Raw genomic sequence first — 16229 nt, 5'->3', positions numbered from 1 at the left:
TTCCAAAAGGTAAAATAGTATCCCCTAAAACTACATTTAACTATATTATAGCCTTAGACAGAAACATATCAAATGACAAGTTAAAGATACCGCTAATTATTCAAGGTAGTAAAAAAAAAAAATCAAATGAATGTTCATAAATGGTATTTCTAACATTCCAGAAGTTTCATTTCACTGACGCCATTCAGGTTTTCGTTAAATTACACAAATTCAAGTATTTATTAACTATGTGTGGAATTATCATTCTAGGATTTTAGAATCAGTAGCAAGTAAAACAAGATCCTTACTCCAATAAAGCTTAAAAGCTAGTGGGAAAATCAGAGTACATACTAGCCAAATGAGAGGATAGTTGATGAATGTTATAAAAACCCTGAAAGACCAAAACAGAGACATTCACTAAAAATAAAATGATGGATTTAAAGAAGGGGGGGGGGGGGCAATGACCTGAATGATGAGAGGTTACAAACAGTATAATATGCAAAAACACTTAAGGCATTAAAAGCTAAGGGAATATGAAAAGAAAATGGGTGAACTGAGGTGGCTGATATATAACACACTCAGAAAGTATAGTACAAGATTAAGTCCAAAGAGATAAGGCAAGGAGACTTTTAAGTATAATAGTAAGCCACTGAAGGTTTTTAAAAAGAGAAGGACATAATCTAATTCACACTTTTCAAAGAACATTCAGTCTGCTCAGTAGAGTATGGATTGTAGGAAGAAAAAAGAGAAACAACCAGGAAACCAGTTAGATGGTATGCAGTAAGGATGGTGTTATGGACTACCATGTTAGCAAAAGAGAGAATACAGACGTCAGTATGCTCATATACTATGGGTGGAGATGTAAGTGGTTTTAAACTTCTGCAATCTAATTTGGTAATCAAATTTTAAAACCTGTATACCCTTTGATCCAGGCAGTACCATTCCTATGAATTGATCCTTGTATTTGGGAAAGTGTCCAAGAATATGTGCATGAGAAATTTTACTGCTCTATTATTTATTATGGCTGAACAACTGAAATAATCTCAAGGTCCATCAAGAGGCCTGATTAAATTCATTTTATGGGTACCAATGTGGCCCTTTGAAAACACCTAACATAGGCATTTGAGATTAAGAAAAGATTCTATACCACAGAACACTATCTTGCAAAACCATTTTCATATATGTCTAATTTTGATACTTGTGACTTAATCTTTTCTTTCCTATTAAGTCTGAGTGGTTCTTCTCTATAATAACATTCTCACTTGCATTCTGGTGTGCCTTTTTGGGAAAAAAATATATGTGCCAGTGATTCCAGGTACACTCATGTCAGTGTACAATTAACCAAACATAAAAATAACTAAGAACTATGCCACCTATGGAAAAGTTGGAGAATCTGAGTGTTTAGGTTGGAATTATGAAGATAATATCATTCAGGCAGGAATTATTCTGGTTGGGGCCTAGAAAAGTATCTGAAAACTGAAGGTGGTCAGTGCGTTTAGTTAATGCCTAAATAAAGAAGAGAACTCTTGAACAGATGTACGTAATTTTTTGTCCAAATGTTTAAAGGACACTCATGTAAAAGGGATATGGACTGACTCTGCCCTCTACAACTACAATTACAAAAAAAAAAAGTGGGGGCAAACTTACAAAAGAGGGAGCACAAAGATAAAAAGATACAAATGTCATCTTGCCCAAAATAAGGAGTCATCCAATAATGAAATTAGCTGCCTCAAAAATTTGTGAAACCAAAACAGATAAAAACAAAAAAGACTATGTAGACAAAGATGTGGAAGTAACAGGAACTGTACCTGTACACTGTTGATATAAGTATAAATTGGTACAATCGTTTTGAAAAACATGGCACTATCTACTAAAACTAAAGTACAGCAATTCTATGCCCCAGCAATTCTTCTAGATGTGTAACAAAGACATCAGTGTACATGTCCACCTAGTCATTTTCAAGAATATCCATAGTAGCTTTATTACTAAGAGTTAAAAACAGACACAATCTAAAGGTCCATCAACAGAATAATACTGGATTTGTGGAGGGAGGCAAAAATAATATAGAGATTTCCTTTAAAAAAAAAAGACTTTATTTATTTATTCATGAGAGACACAGAGAGAGAGAGAGAGGCAGAGACACAAAGCAGAAGGAGAAGCAGGCTCCAAGCAAAGGAGCCTGATGTGGGACTCAATCCCGGTCTCCAGGATCACACCCTGGGCTGAAGGTGGCGCTAAACCACTAAGCCACCCGGGCTGCCCAATATAGAGATTTCCAATTTGAATGACTATAATAGCTAATACCAAAGAAAAGATCTTAAGATGAATAAAATTAGCTGGAGTTGGCAATTACAATGCACACTGTAGATAAATTGCAGGAGCCAGGTTGATCTAAAGGTGTGAAGCTAAGAACTCGAATCTAAGCTAAACATATATTATTAGTTATTATTAACTTCCAAAATAGTATTACATAGAAACAGAAAACAAAGTCAAGGATAAGATCCTAAAAACAAACACACACACACACACACACACACACACACAGATCCTAAAAACAGAATACCTGGAATTTCCATTATTTAATAAATGGCTGAATATATTAAGAGGAACCAATGAAGATGGTTGGGGGAAAAAGGAAATATCAGAAGTTAGGAGAATCAGGTGAATGGTATAAAGAATCAGGCAAATGGTATAGAGTTAAACTAGTAGGAAACGGTCAAAAAATAGCATATGTAACAAAACCTGGATAATGGTCAGTAAATTCTCTAATAAAGAACCCAATGGGGGGTGGAGGGCACCTGAGTTGCTCAGTGAATTAGGCATCTGCCTTCAGCTCAGACTGTGATCCCAGGGTCCTGGGATCAAGCCCCAAGTCAGACTCCCTACTCAGTGGGGAGTCTGCTTCTCCCTCTGCCCTGTGTCCCCTGCTCATGCTCTCTCAAATAAATAAAATATTAAAAAAAAAAAAAAGAACAGCAACTCACTGAAGATACTAACTGAAACAAAACAGAATGATAGAGAGTAATCATATTTCAGTGGATTCAGAAGAGAGACAAGGAATAAAAATACGTATGTATAATTTTTAAAAATTTTTTTAAGTTTTTTTTTTTTTTTTTTTTTTTAAGATTTTACTTATTTATTCATGAGAGAGGCAGAGACATAGAGGGAGAAGAAGCGGGATCCCTGTGGGGAGCCCAATGTAGGACTCGATCTGGGACTCCGGGATCATGACCTGCGCCAAAGGCAGATGCTCAACCACTGAGCCACCCAGGCGTCCCTAAAAAAAACTTTAAAATCAACAAATTGAACACTGGCAAACTTTTCTTCAAAGAGGCAGACAGTAAATATTTAAGCCTTTGCAGGCCTCATAGAGTCCCTCCTTACATACTGTCATGTACATACAACACAGGCAATCGGCCAGATTTAGCCAACACCTGCTTAAAAATAATCTGAGCTCCCAAAACAAGTATTTGGAGATAAAATTTGCATATAGCTAAATATTTTCACAACTGAAAATAATGCTGTATCTTGGAGCATGCGCTTCAAGTTTTTCTTTTTTCTTTCAGTGACAGGCATTTATGTATTTGTAAATCTGAACCATTTTCTTGATCCATTAAGTTCAAAAGCTCAACCATGTAACACCAAAAAACTGCTGTCTATAACAAAGAAATACACCTGACCCTTTCAGCTAACAAACCCCTCCTCACCCTGGCTTCCAAGATAATTTTAAAAATAACTTATCTGGGGTGCCTGGGTGGCTCAGTCAGTTAAAGCATCAGACAACACACTCTTGATTTCAGCTCAGGTTATGATCCCAGGCTCTTGGATTGAACCCCAAGCAAGGGGCCAACCCCCACCCCCCCATCAGCAGGGAGTCAGCTTGAGGATTATTTCCCTCTTCCTCTGTCCCTCTCCCACACACTCCAGCTCCCAAGTGCACAGGACTTCTCTCCCTGTCTAAAATAAATAAATAAATAAATATTTTCAAAAAATAAACATAATAAAAATAAATTATCCATTATCTAAAGATAGATTAAACTCCTTTTGGATAATAAGCTTAAAGGTACTGGTAGTGAACTGTTCAAATTTTTAATCGTGCTGGGTAATTAAGATGGTTAGAACTGATTGGAAAATCAGATAGTGAATAGATGGCATTCACTAGCTGCAACTATAAAAATACACCACAGTTAATAAGCAAAAACTTTACAGTATTCAGAACTTTCCCTCTTGATGGAAAAAAAAAATTGCTTGAGTAGCACTCACTCCAAAACAACCCTTAGAAAAAGCAAAGCACTAATTTATCCATAAACAAGTCGAGAGGGGAACTCATGTGCATGGGGATTCCAAACTCAAAGAATAGTAACTGTTAATGGGATACAAATAAAACGAGAAAGAAAAGGACAAACACTACGCTGGGTTTTATTTCTGCCGTACTTGTGTTCTAACATTCCAAATAAGGCAAGTTTCTGATTTCTAGTTCCACACGTAAGAAGCTTGGAAGTTGCCACTATGTCCTATACAAATAAAATGCTAAACAGACTGAAAAATCAACTCTTCTTGGATCTGTAAGAGAGGTGAAGACACCGTGCAAACTACTGAGAGAGACCAGTCAATCAATAAAGGGGGTCATGGCTTTAAAGGAGCAGAGGCTAACAAGTAAAAACCACCTCAGGAACCATTGCCAGGGTAGAAAAACCTGAATTATAACTGACAGATTGCTAGAGGCTCAACGTGATTAAGTCTGAAAGTTAAAAACTCCAGTTGAACCCAATCACTGAAGTGCTCCCTACACTTTTGAGTTTTACTCACCAGGAGTTAGACCAAGTTATCACAGTAAATACTTCTCATAAAAAAAACAAAAAACAACAAAAAAAAAAAAAACCCACACACGTTGCAGGGCAGGGGGAAGCACTCTTCCTAACAAGAGGCCTGACCTCTAGAGAAAGTATTTAAGCAAAGCTTAACCTGCTAGAGTTTTACCAGAGCCTAAATGACCTGAGCAAAGAGAAATACCCAAAAGCTGTTACTTTAAAAGATCAATAAAATCAATAAGCCTCTAGTGGCAGCTGGCTGGCTCAGTAGGTAGAGCATGTGACTCCTGATCGCAGGGTTGTGGGTTCAAGTCCCAAACTGGGTGGAAAGATTACTTAAAAATATCATCTTTAAAAAAAAAAAAATCAGTAAGCCTCTAGCCAAGCTTAAAAAAAAAAAAAAAGAGGGCGCAAATTAATCAGAACTATATAGAGGTGCTAGGTGGCTCATTCGGTCAAGTGTCCAACTCTTGGTTTTGGCTCAGATCATGATCTCAAGGTCCTGAGATGGAGCCCCACATGGGGCTTGTGATCAGTGCAGTCTGCTTATCCCACTCGATCTCCCTCTGCTAGTGCACATGTGCATGCACACACATTCTCTCAAATAAAGAAAATCTTAAAAAAAAAAAGCCTATAATCAGAACAGAACTATATCTACTAAAGAAATTCAATCAATAACTAGTAACCTTCCAAATTAGAAAGCACCAGGCCCAGACAGGTTCACCGGTCAATTTTCCCAAACATTCAAGCAAGCAATTATATCAATTCACTACAATCTCTCTCAGAAAATATAAGAGAATAACTTACTAACTCATTCTATAAAGCCTGCATTAACCTAATACCAAAACCAAAGATGTAAGAAAATGACAAGACCATCATCTCTCATGAACAAAGATGCAAAAATCTAAAACACAATAGCAAATTGAATCCAACAATGTATAAAAAGAATTAAGAAAAAAATAATTAAAAAAAAAGAAAAAATAATAAATAAATAAAAGAATTAAGACACCTTGAGCAAATGGGATTTATCCCACGTATCCAAGGCTGCTTCAACATTTGAAAATCAATTAATGTAATCCATCATATCAACAAACTTAAGAGGGGGAAAAAAATTCAAAAGACCAGATCAATAAGATTGAGAAAAAGATTCTGACAAAATCCACCACCTACTTGCAATAAAAACTCAGTAAACTGGGGCAACCTGAGTGGCTCAGAGGTTGAGCATCTGCTTTGGCTCGGGATGGATTGAGTCCTGCATCTGCTTCTCCCTCTGCCTGGGTTTCTGCCTGTTCTCTCATGAATAAATAAAATCTTTTTTAAAAGTTTAAAAACTCAGTAATCTAAGAATAGAAAGGAATTTCCTCAACTTGATTGAGAATATCTACAAAACACTTAAAGCTAACATCATACTAAATGGTGAGAAAATACCAACTTTCCCAAGAAGATCAGGAACAAGGTTCCTCTTATACTCCCATTCAACATCATACCAGAAATCCTAGTTAATACAGTAGAACAAGAGAAGGAAATAAAGGGCATACAGATTGGTTGGGGGCAAAGAAATAAAACTTGTTTTGTTCACAAAGAACACGATCATCTAGGGAGAAAATCCAAAAGGTTGACAAAAAACTTCTGGAACTAGTAAGATATTTAAGCAAGGTTAAAGAAAACAAGCTTAATATACAAAAGTCAATCCCTTGTATATACCATCAATGAACACATGGATTTGAAGTTAAAAAGAATGTGAAATTAAAAACACAATACTAGGGATCCCTGGGTGGCGCAGTGGTTTGGCGCCTGCCTTTGGCCCAGGGCGCGATCCTGGAGACCCGGGATCGAATCCCACATCGGGCTCCCGGTGCATGGAGCCTGCTTCTCCCTCTGCCTGTGTCTCTGCCTCTCTCTCTCTCTCTCTGTGACTATCATGAATAAATAAATAAAATCTTTAAAAAAAAAACAACAACACAGTACTATGTACATTATCACAAAAAAAAAATGAAATGCCTAAGTATAAATCTAACAAAATATGTACAAGATTGGGGCACCTGGCTGACTTAGTAGAGCATGGAGACTCTTGATCTCAGGGCCATGCATTCAAGCCCCGCACTGGGCCCAGAGCTCACCAAATTTAAAAATAAATAAAAAATAAAAACAGCCACAAAAATAAAGAAATTAAAGAGCTAAATAAAGATGTGGTGTGGGTGTGTATACACATATACACACGATGGAGTATTAGCCATAAAAAGAATGGTATCTTGCCACTTACAATGACATGGATGAAACTAGAGTGTATTAACCTAAGTGGAATAAGCCAGTCAGTGACAAATACCGCAGGATTTTACTTATACGTGGAATTTAAGTAACAAAACTGATTAACACAGGGGAAGGAAAAATAAGATTAAAAACAAAGAGGGAGGCAAACCATAAGAGACTCTAAACTATAGAAAACAAATAGTTGCTGGACGAGAGGTGGGTGGAGGGATGGGGCAATTGGGTGACAGGCATTAAGGAAGTAATGAGTGTAATTACACTGGATGTAATGAGCATTGGGTTTTATATGCAAGTGATGAACCACTAAATTCTAGCCCAAAAATAATACACTATAGGTTAAGTAGCTTGAATTTGAATAAAGCCAAAAAATAAATAAATAAAAAGCTAAATATGGGCAGCCCAGGTGGCTCAGCAATTTAGCACTGCCTTCGGCCCAAGGCGAGATCCTGGAGAACCCAGGATCAAGTCTCATATTGGGCTCCCTGCGGGGAGCCTGCTTCTCCCTCTGCCTGTGTCTCTGCCTCTCTCTCTCTCTCTCTCTCATGAATAAATAAATAAAATCTTAAAAAAAAAAAAAGCTAAATAAATGGAAAGAGATCCCATTTTCATAACAGACACACTCAATTTAGTCAAGCCATCAGTTCTTCCCAACTTGATCTATAGATTCAATACAACCACAATCAAATTCCCAGCAAGTTATTTGTGGATACTGATAAACTTATTCTATGGTCATATGAAGAAGGAAAAGACCCAGAATAGCCAACACCCAACATAATGTTGAAGAAGTACAAAGTTGGAGGGCTGACACGTCTCACCTTCAAGCTAACTATAACGTTAAAGTAATCAACACAGTAAAGTTTGTGGTATTGGTGAAAGAACAAATAGGTCAATGGAACAGACTAGAGAGGCCAGCAATAGCCCCCCCATAAATATGGTCACCTGATCTTTGATAAATGAGCAAAAGACAATATAACAGAGCAAAGATCATCTTTCTCAACAAATGATACTGCAATGGCAAGACATCTTGCAAAAAACTCCATCTAGACACACACCTTCTACCCTTTACAAAAACTAAACGAATCAAAATGGATCATAAACTGAAATGTAAAACACTAAACTCTAAGACTCCTAAAAGAGATCAGAGGAGGAAGTCTAGACACAACCTTGGGTATGGTAATGACTTTTTAAATACAACACCAAAGGCAAGATCCATGAAACAAATAATAGGCTGAACTTCATAAAAATAAACTGCTCTGTGAAAGACGCTATCAAAAGAATGAGAAGAGAAGCCACAGACTGGGAGAAAATATTTGCAAAAGTCACATCTGATAGAGGGCTGCTCTTCCAAAATATACCAAAAGAAAAAAAAAAGGAAAAAAAGCTTTAAACACATAGAAAAAAATCTAATTCAAAAATGGACCACAGGGATGTCTGAGTGACTCAGTCAGTTAAGTAGCTAACTCTAGATTTTGGCTCAGGTCATGACCTTAGGGTGGTGAGATTAAGTCCCATATTAGGCTTCAGGCTCAGTGCTCAGAGCAGAACCTAGTTGAGATTCTCTCTCCTCCCTCTCTCCCTCTTCCAATCATGTGCTTTATCTAAATAAATCTTTTGGGGAAAAACAAACAAAAACACCACAGACCATAACAGATGCCTCATCAAAGAAAATATACAGATGGCAAATAAATGTATGAAAAAGATGTTCCTGGGACGTCTGCATGGCTCAGCAACTAAGTGCCTGCCTCCCGCCCAGGGTGTGATCCTGGAGTCCCCAGGATGGACTCCCACATCAGGGTCCCTGCATGGAGCCTGCTTGCTTCTCTGTGTCTCTCATGAATAAATAAAAATCTAAAAAAAATAAAATAAAAAAGATGCTCCACGCTGCCTATCACCAGGGAATTACAAATTAAGATAATGAGATACTACTACACCCCTATTAGAATTGCCAAAATCCAGAAAACTGACAACACCAAGTGCTGACAAGGAAGTAGAGCAACTGGAACTCTCATTCACTGCTGCTTCAAATGCAAAATAGCACAGCCACTTTAAAAGACAGCTTGAGGGCAGCCCCCATGGTGCAGCGGTTTAGCGCAGCCAGCAGCCCAGGGCGTGATCCTGGAGGCTGGGGATCGAGTCCCAGAGTATGGTGCCTGCTTCTCCTTCTGCCTGTGTCTCTGCCTCTCTCTCTGTCTCTATGAATAAATAAAAAATTTAAAAAAAAAAAAAAAAAGGAAATGAGAAAATCAAGGAAACATGATTTAAATAAAAAATAAATAAAAGCTTGAAAAATATGTAAATAAATAAATAAAAGACAGCTTGAGAATTATTTTACCAATCTAAGTCTACTCCTACCATATGATCTAACAATCAAGCTCCTTGGTTATCTACTCAAATGACAGGAAAACTTGAACATCAATGTTTATGGTAGCTTTATTCATAACTGCCAAAACTTGGAAGCAACTAAGATGTCCTTTAGTAGGTGAATGGATAAACTGATAGATAGAATGGAGTATTATTTAGCACTAAAAAGAAATGTGCCACCAAGCCATGAAAAAGACACGAAGGAAACTTGAATACTTATTTACTAAGTAAAAGAAGTCTATGCAAAAAGTTAATGTACAGTAAGATTCCAACTATATGACATTCTGGACAAGGCAAAGCTATAGAGACTATAAAAAGATCAGAAGTTGCCAGAGGTTTAGGAGGAAAGGGAAGAATTAACAGGTAGAGCAGAGGATTTTTAGGCAATGAAAATACTACTGTGATACTATAACAGTGCAGATATCTTTACATATCTTTCCAAACTAAAAATGAACCCTAATGTGATCTATGGACTTTAGATGATTATGATGTATCAATGTACCTTTATAAATTGTAACAAATATATTACTTTTAATGAGAAGTGTTAATAATGGGAGAAGCAATGCATGTGTGGCAGCAGCGGGTATGTGGGAAACTTCTACACCTTCCTCTCAAGTTTTGCTGTGAAAAAAAAAAAAAAAAAAAAAAAAAAAAAGTTTTGCTGTGAGGTTAAAACTGTTCTAAAAAAATTAAGTCTCTAATTAAAAAATAGTAATAAAGGGCAGCCCGGGTGGCTCAGTGGTTTAGCGCCACCTTCAGCCCAGGGCGTGATCCTGGAGGCCTAGGATGGAGTCCCACGTTGGGCTCCCTGCACAGTGCCTGTTTCTCCGCCTCGCTCTGTGTCTCTCATGAATAAATAAATAAAAATCTTTATTAAAAAAAATAGTAATAGGGATCCCTGGGTGGCGCAGCGGTTTGGCGCCTGCCTTTGGCCCAGGGCGTGATCCTGGAGACCCGGGATCGAATCCCACATCGGGCTCCCGGTGCATGGAGCCTGCTTCTCCCTCTGCCTGTGTCTCTGCCTCTCTCTCTCTCTGTATCTGTCATAAATAAATAAAATATTAAAAAAAAAATAGTAATAAAAACTCAAGTTCAAATAAAAAAAGACAACAGCATATTATGCTATTTTAACATGTAAGAACTTTTAGCTTATTTTTAGTCAACTTGTGGATATTAGCTGCCACAGGGTAGTAAATTCTTAAAGTTTACTTTGAATCCCTTCTGCGCCTCATTTGGGTAAGTTGTGTTTCAGTTATGATTTGGGAAGTCTTTTCTTTTCCCTTCCCCAATTAATCAAAGGTTCTATGTATATTGCCAAGTAATAGTCATGCATGATCAACACAATCATAAACCTATAAATTCTAAAACTCTAAATCTAAATGAACAAATGGTCTTAATTCTGAAAAACCATCTAAGTTGCCTAGAATTCTAAATCCTAAACCCAAAGGACATTGATTACAAAAAAATGAAGCGTCACTTCACAAAATGTGAAAGCACTTACGGTATATCTGATAGTAGCTTACATTTATCAATTTCTCAAGTCAGTAGTCGACAAAACCAATACATTAAATCCATAATCTTCCTTTTATCTCTAAGAACAGAAAACCTATTACCTACCTTTCAGAAACTTCTTGTTTCAATTGAGGAACTTCACCAAGAGCTGAATCGATATCCATGAAACCAAGAAAGTCCCGTTTCATACTAAGAGAAGGCTTCTCCAAACACTTGCCTGATGTTTCATGACCCCTCAATAAAGGATCTGAATCAGTTAGCTGTATCTCTGACCCCTCACCTTCTGTAAGACGGACCCGCTGACCAGGAGAACTAGGAACACTATTCCCTTCCTGGTCAGAGCTGTTCTTTTGCTTTCCATCTCTCTGGGGCTTACTATTCAGCCCATCATCTCGGAAGCCTTTAGCAAATGGATTGTAATCTATTTTCAGCTGGGTAATCTGAATGTTCTGATAAGCTGTTACTGCAAAGAATTCAGTCTGTGGAAAAGTAAAAGTGTGGACACCAGGGCCATTTAATTGTATCACTTCAGTAGCCTTTTCTGCAGGCACTAAATGAAGCCTTGGCAAGTACCGATGCATAGAGTGCAGGATGATATGCCCTTCTTGGTCCAGTGTATTATTGGTAAGTTTGAGTTTATAGAAAGATACTGGTTGATGCATCCAATAATGACCCGTTGAAGGAGATTCTGGATGAATAAAAACCCTCCCCAAAACATGGGGCTCAGCCTTCCCACTTGGTTCCCACCAGCGACCATTCCACTTATAACGATGGTTATCCACAGGAGATATATCCATGACAAGGATATACTTCATATTTGAATCTAAACCTGTTATCCAGTAACGACAGTATGGAAACATGCGTCTTCCCTGCTTGGTCAGAATCATCTCTGTGCTTCTATGATAGAATTCATTCCACATACTATTGTTATCCAGGGTGACAGTGATTCCTCCCACAGTACAATCAGCTGGAAGACAAATCTTCCCTTTAGATTTTCCTGGTGATGACACACTGCTAGCCAAAGCGCAGGCATCCCGATTAGTAACCAAAATTCCTTGATCAGTTTTGCCATTTCCTGGCTGTTTCAGGATGACAAAGAATGTAGGTGCTGCTCCTGCCACTGTTGCACCATCTTGATTAGCCAATATAATCTGCTGTTTCTCCTCCATGATTCTGGTAGGAAACTCAGTCATAAGAGAACTGTAGTCACCACATAGTCACAGTGGTCTTCCCAGCCTGAAAGAAAAAGAACAAAACCCCTTTAATCAAGTGAATGGGGCAGCCTGGGTGGCTCAGCGGCTAGTGCCACCTTTAGCCCAGGGCCTGATCCTGGAGACCCGGGATCGAGTTCCGCGTTGGGCTACCTGCATGGAGCCTGCTTCTCCCTCTGTGTCTCTGCCTCTGTCTCTCTCTGTGCCTCTCATGAATAAATAAGTAAAATCTTTATAAAAAAAAAAAAATCAAGTGAATGTTTGTTCTGTTAAAAATACAAGGATGGGGATCCCTGGGTGACGCAGCGGTTTGGTGCCTGCCTTTGGCCCAAGGCGCGATCCTGGAGACTCGGGATCGAATCCCACGTCGGGCTCCCTGCATGGAGCCTGCTTCTCCCTCTGCCTGTGTCTCTGCCTCTCTCTCTCTCTCTGTGACTATCATGAATAAATAAAATCTTTAAAAAAAATAAAAAATAAAAATAAAAAAAAAAATAAAAAATAAAAATACAAGGATGATTATGTTATTTCCAAACTATATCCCTCAACTCTTTGAAGACTTTGCTTCTACCGTTCTCTCGATCTCTGTAAGGATATTCACTCCAGAATATTTAATTACCTTTTTAAAACTCATTTTAGGGGCACCTGGGTAGTTCAGTTGGCTAAGCAGCCAACTCCTTATTTTGGTTCAAGTCATGAGTTCATGGTCAGGGGATACAGCCCTATGGCTGTATGCTGGATGTGGAGCCTGCTTGGGATTCTCTCCTTCTGCCCCTCCACCTGCATTCTCATAAATCAATCAATTTCATTTCCTTGAACAACTCAGGGGTTAGGACCATCTACCTCCCTTCGCTGCACACAAGTGAAAATCATGTGTAACTTCTGACTCCTCAAAAACTTAATTACTAATAGTCTACTGTTGATGGAAGGCTTACCATAATAAAAAACGTTGATTAATATATTTTGTATGCTGTAGGTTTTATATACTGTACTCTAAACAGTAGAGAAAAACTAGGTCACAAAAAAGAGAAAAGAAATTTATAGTATTGTACTGTATCAAAAAATGGATAAAGATAGGAAAAGCAAACAAAAAGTGTACACAATGTCAGAATAAGAGAAATGCAGATTAAAACCATTACAACACAATTTTTCCCCTATCACACCAGGAAAATCAAACCGGTAGAAGTGTTGGAAAGGTTGTAAATCAAACAGCATTCTCATGTAACAAGATGGTGAGACTGTAAGATGAAAGAATCTCTATGACAGAGGGCACCATGAAAGTATCAAAATTACAAATGCCTATTCTCCTACAAAACATCAGTTCTTCTAAGACCTTATCTTAAACATGCACATGCACACACAGAGATACACCCATGATAAATGACACATACAAGATTCTTCCCTGTTATTTCCATGTAGAGCCGCAAAAGACTTTGGGGATGTGGAATAATCCATCAAGAAGGCTGCTTAAATAAATGGTGCTACATCCATAGAATGGAATACTCTGCAGCTAAGACAGAATGTACAAATTTTATGGACTCATTACTCTACAAGATACATTAAAGGGAAAATGTTCCAGAGAGTTGTAGATTATGCTACACTTCTTGATAAAGTTAAAAATCTAAAGCCAGAAAAAGAAAATACGTATTTGCCTGACATATATAGATTATTTATAGAGATAGGAAAGGAACTAGTAGTGTTGCTATATCAAGGGAAAACTGGGAGGATGGGAAAATACTTTCAAGTTTTATACCTTGTGAAAATACAACCTATTCAAAAAGGATTAAAACCAGTTAATTTTTAAGAGTTACAATGAAAACTCCCACATACACTGTATGATTTCATGTACATGAATGTCCAAAATAAGTAAATCTATGGAGACAGTAAGTAAATTAGTAGTTGCCAGGAGGAGAGAAGGATAACCTGGACAGTTGCTAATGGGTATGGGATTTCTTTTGGGGGATGACAAATTATTTAGGAACTAAAAACCAGTGAAATGTACCCTTTAAAATAGCAAATTTTGGGGTGCACGGGTGGCTCAGTTGGTTGAATGTCTGCCTTTGGCTCAGGTCATGATCTCAGAGTCCTGGGATAGAGTCCCACATCAGGTTCCTTGCTAAGAAGCCTGCTTCTCCCTCTCCCTCTCCGCTCTGCTTGTGCATGCTCTCATGCGTGTTCTCTCTCTTCAATGGCAAATTTGGGGACGCCTGGGTGGCTCAGTGGTTGAGCGTCTGCCTTCAGCTTGGGGCATGATTCCAGAGTCCTGGGATCGAGTCCTGCATCAGGCTTCCAGAGGGAGCCTGCTTCTCCCTCTGCCTGTGTCTCTGCCTCTCTCTGTCTCACTCATGAATAAAATATTTTTTAATAGCAAATTTTATGTTATGTGATTTATATCTCAATTAAATTATAAAGAAATCTCAGGTTATTAAATTCAATTGATGTGCTCAATTACCTAAATATTCTACAAGATATAAAGTTATCATCCCCAATTAGCTTTTACACAAAAAAGAGACGCTACATCACTACTTCTGTGTAAGTGGGTCAGTAATTTTGATTAATCAAATCAGTCTTTTATTGGTACTTCTCATTTTAATTAAAAAGTCTAATTTTATCTTTCATCAGAACCATTGGCAAGCAGTAAAATCATTTGATCTGAACTTTACCTCTTTTTAGAAAACTGACCACATGACCAAAAAAGCTCCAAAACCTAAAATATTCACAATTAGCCTGAGGATAATAGATATCTTAAAAGTCAAGACTTCAAAAAGGTTGGCTACTGTTTCCTATTATGACTAGACATAAAAATAGAAACCCACTTCCTTACACCAAAGCATTAATACCCAGGAAAGATGAAAAAAAAAATCTCTTCTCTGATTTGGGATTTATTTCTAAGAAATAAGCTTTAGGGTGATTCTTTTCTAAAGAACTGCCTCAGGCTTACAGCAATTAGGCATATTGGTTTCCTAAAACAAACAAGTTTAGGCAACACCTATCAAAGATTGATAAAGCAAAATTTAAACAGACTTAGAAATCAAAATTAAGGTAATTGTAAAAATAGTAAAGCTTAGTTCACATAAACTATGTCTACAATGGCATATAACTTAAAATGCAAAATCCTGTACTTAGTTCATAAAGTTCAAAGTTTTCTCACAAACCACCATTTTGTAATTCTGTAAAAATACTCTTTTTAAGGAACACCTGAGTGGCTCAGTGATTGAGCATCTGCCTTTGGCTCAGGTTGTGATCCTGGGGTCCTGGGATCCAGTCCTGCATGAGGCTCCCCGCAGGGAGCTGCCTGCTCCCTCTGCCTGTGTCTCTACCTCTCTCTTTCATGAACAAATTAATAACATCTTTAAAATATATATATATTATTTTAAGTACATTTAAATGTAACTAAAGTGGCAAAGAACTACCTGAAAAACATTTTTATATATTCCAAACCTATGAATATATCAAAGGATTCAAAACTTCTTAAACAGGGGATCCCTGGGTGGCTAAGCGGTTTAGTGCCTGACCTTCGGCCCAGGGGGTGATCCTGGAGACCTGGGATCGAATCCCACCATCAGGTTCCCTGCATGGAGCCTGCTTCTCCCTCTGCCTGTGTCTCTGCCTCTCTTTCTCTATCTCTCATGAATACATATATAAAATCTTTAAAAAAAAAAAAAAGAAAAGAAAAACTTCTTAAACATTATCTTCTATAATATTAAAATCTTGGTTTTCAGATCATTACAGTAAAACTAAGGCAAAAATGTTTTAACTGATGCTTTAAAGAGCACTCTTAGGGGAACCTGGGTGGCTCAGTCAGATAAGCGCCCAACTCTTGATTTCAGCTCAGATCATGATCTCAAGGTTTTGAGATGGAGCCCAACAGGCTCTACACTGCGCATAAATCCTAAGATTTTCTCTACCTCTCCTTCAAAAAAATGGGGGGGGGGGGGCATCCCAGGTGGCTCAGCGGTTTAGCGCCGCCTTCAGCCCAGGGCGTGATCCTGGAGACCCAGGATCGAGTCCCACGTCAAGCTCCCGGCTTGGAGCCTGCTTCTCCCTCTGCCTGTGTCTCTGCCTCTCTCTTTCTCTCTCTCTCTGGGTC

General features: G+C 38.0%; 1 protein-coding gene across 21 annotated transcripts in view; it reads right to left on the bottom strand.

The window, feature by feature from the left end:
* The window catches only part of MGA (MAX dimerization protein MGA), a 172883-nt gene that overhangs the window by 81145 nt on the left and 75509 nt on the right, over positions 1–16229 (bottom strand). For all 21 annotated transcript variants that reach the window (XM_077880715.1, XM_077880714.1, XM_077880717.1 and 18 more), the window contains exon 2: positions 11037–12167. In XM_077880715.1, the coding sequence (XP_077736841.1) occupies positions 11037–12124 (1088 nt within the window). In that variant the 5' untranslated portion in view covers positions 12125–12167. The remainder of the gene's footprint in view (positions 1–11036; positions 12168–16229) is intronic.

This window comes from Canis aureus, chromosome 32, assembly GCF_053574225.1.
Source record: "Canis aureus isolate CA01 chromosome 32, VMU_Caureus_v.1.0, whole genome shotgun sequence".
NCBI classification, from domain to species: domain Eukaryota; kingdom Metazoa; phylum Chordata; class Mammalia; order Carnivora; family Canidae; genus Canis; species Canis aureus.
This window is presented reverse-complemented; position numbering and strand designations above follow the sequence as displayed.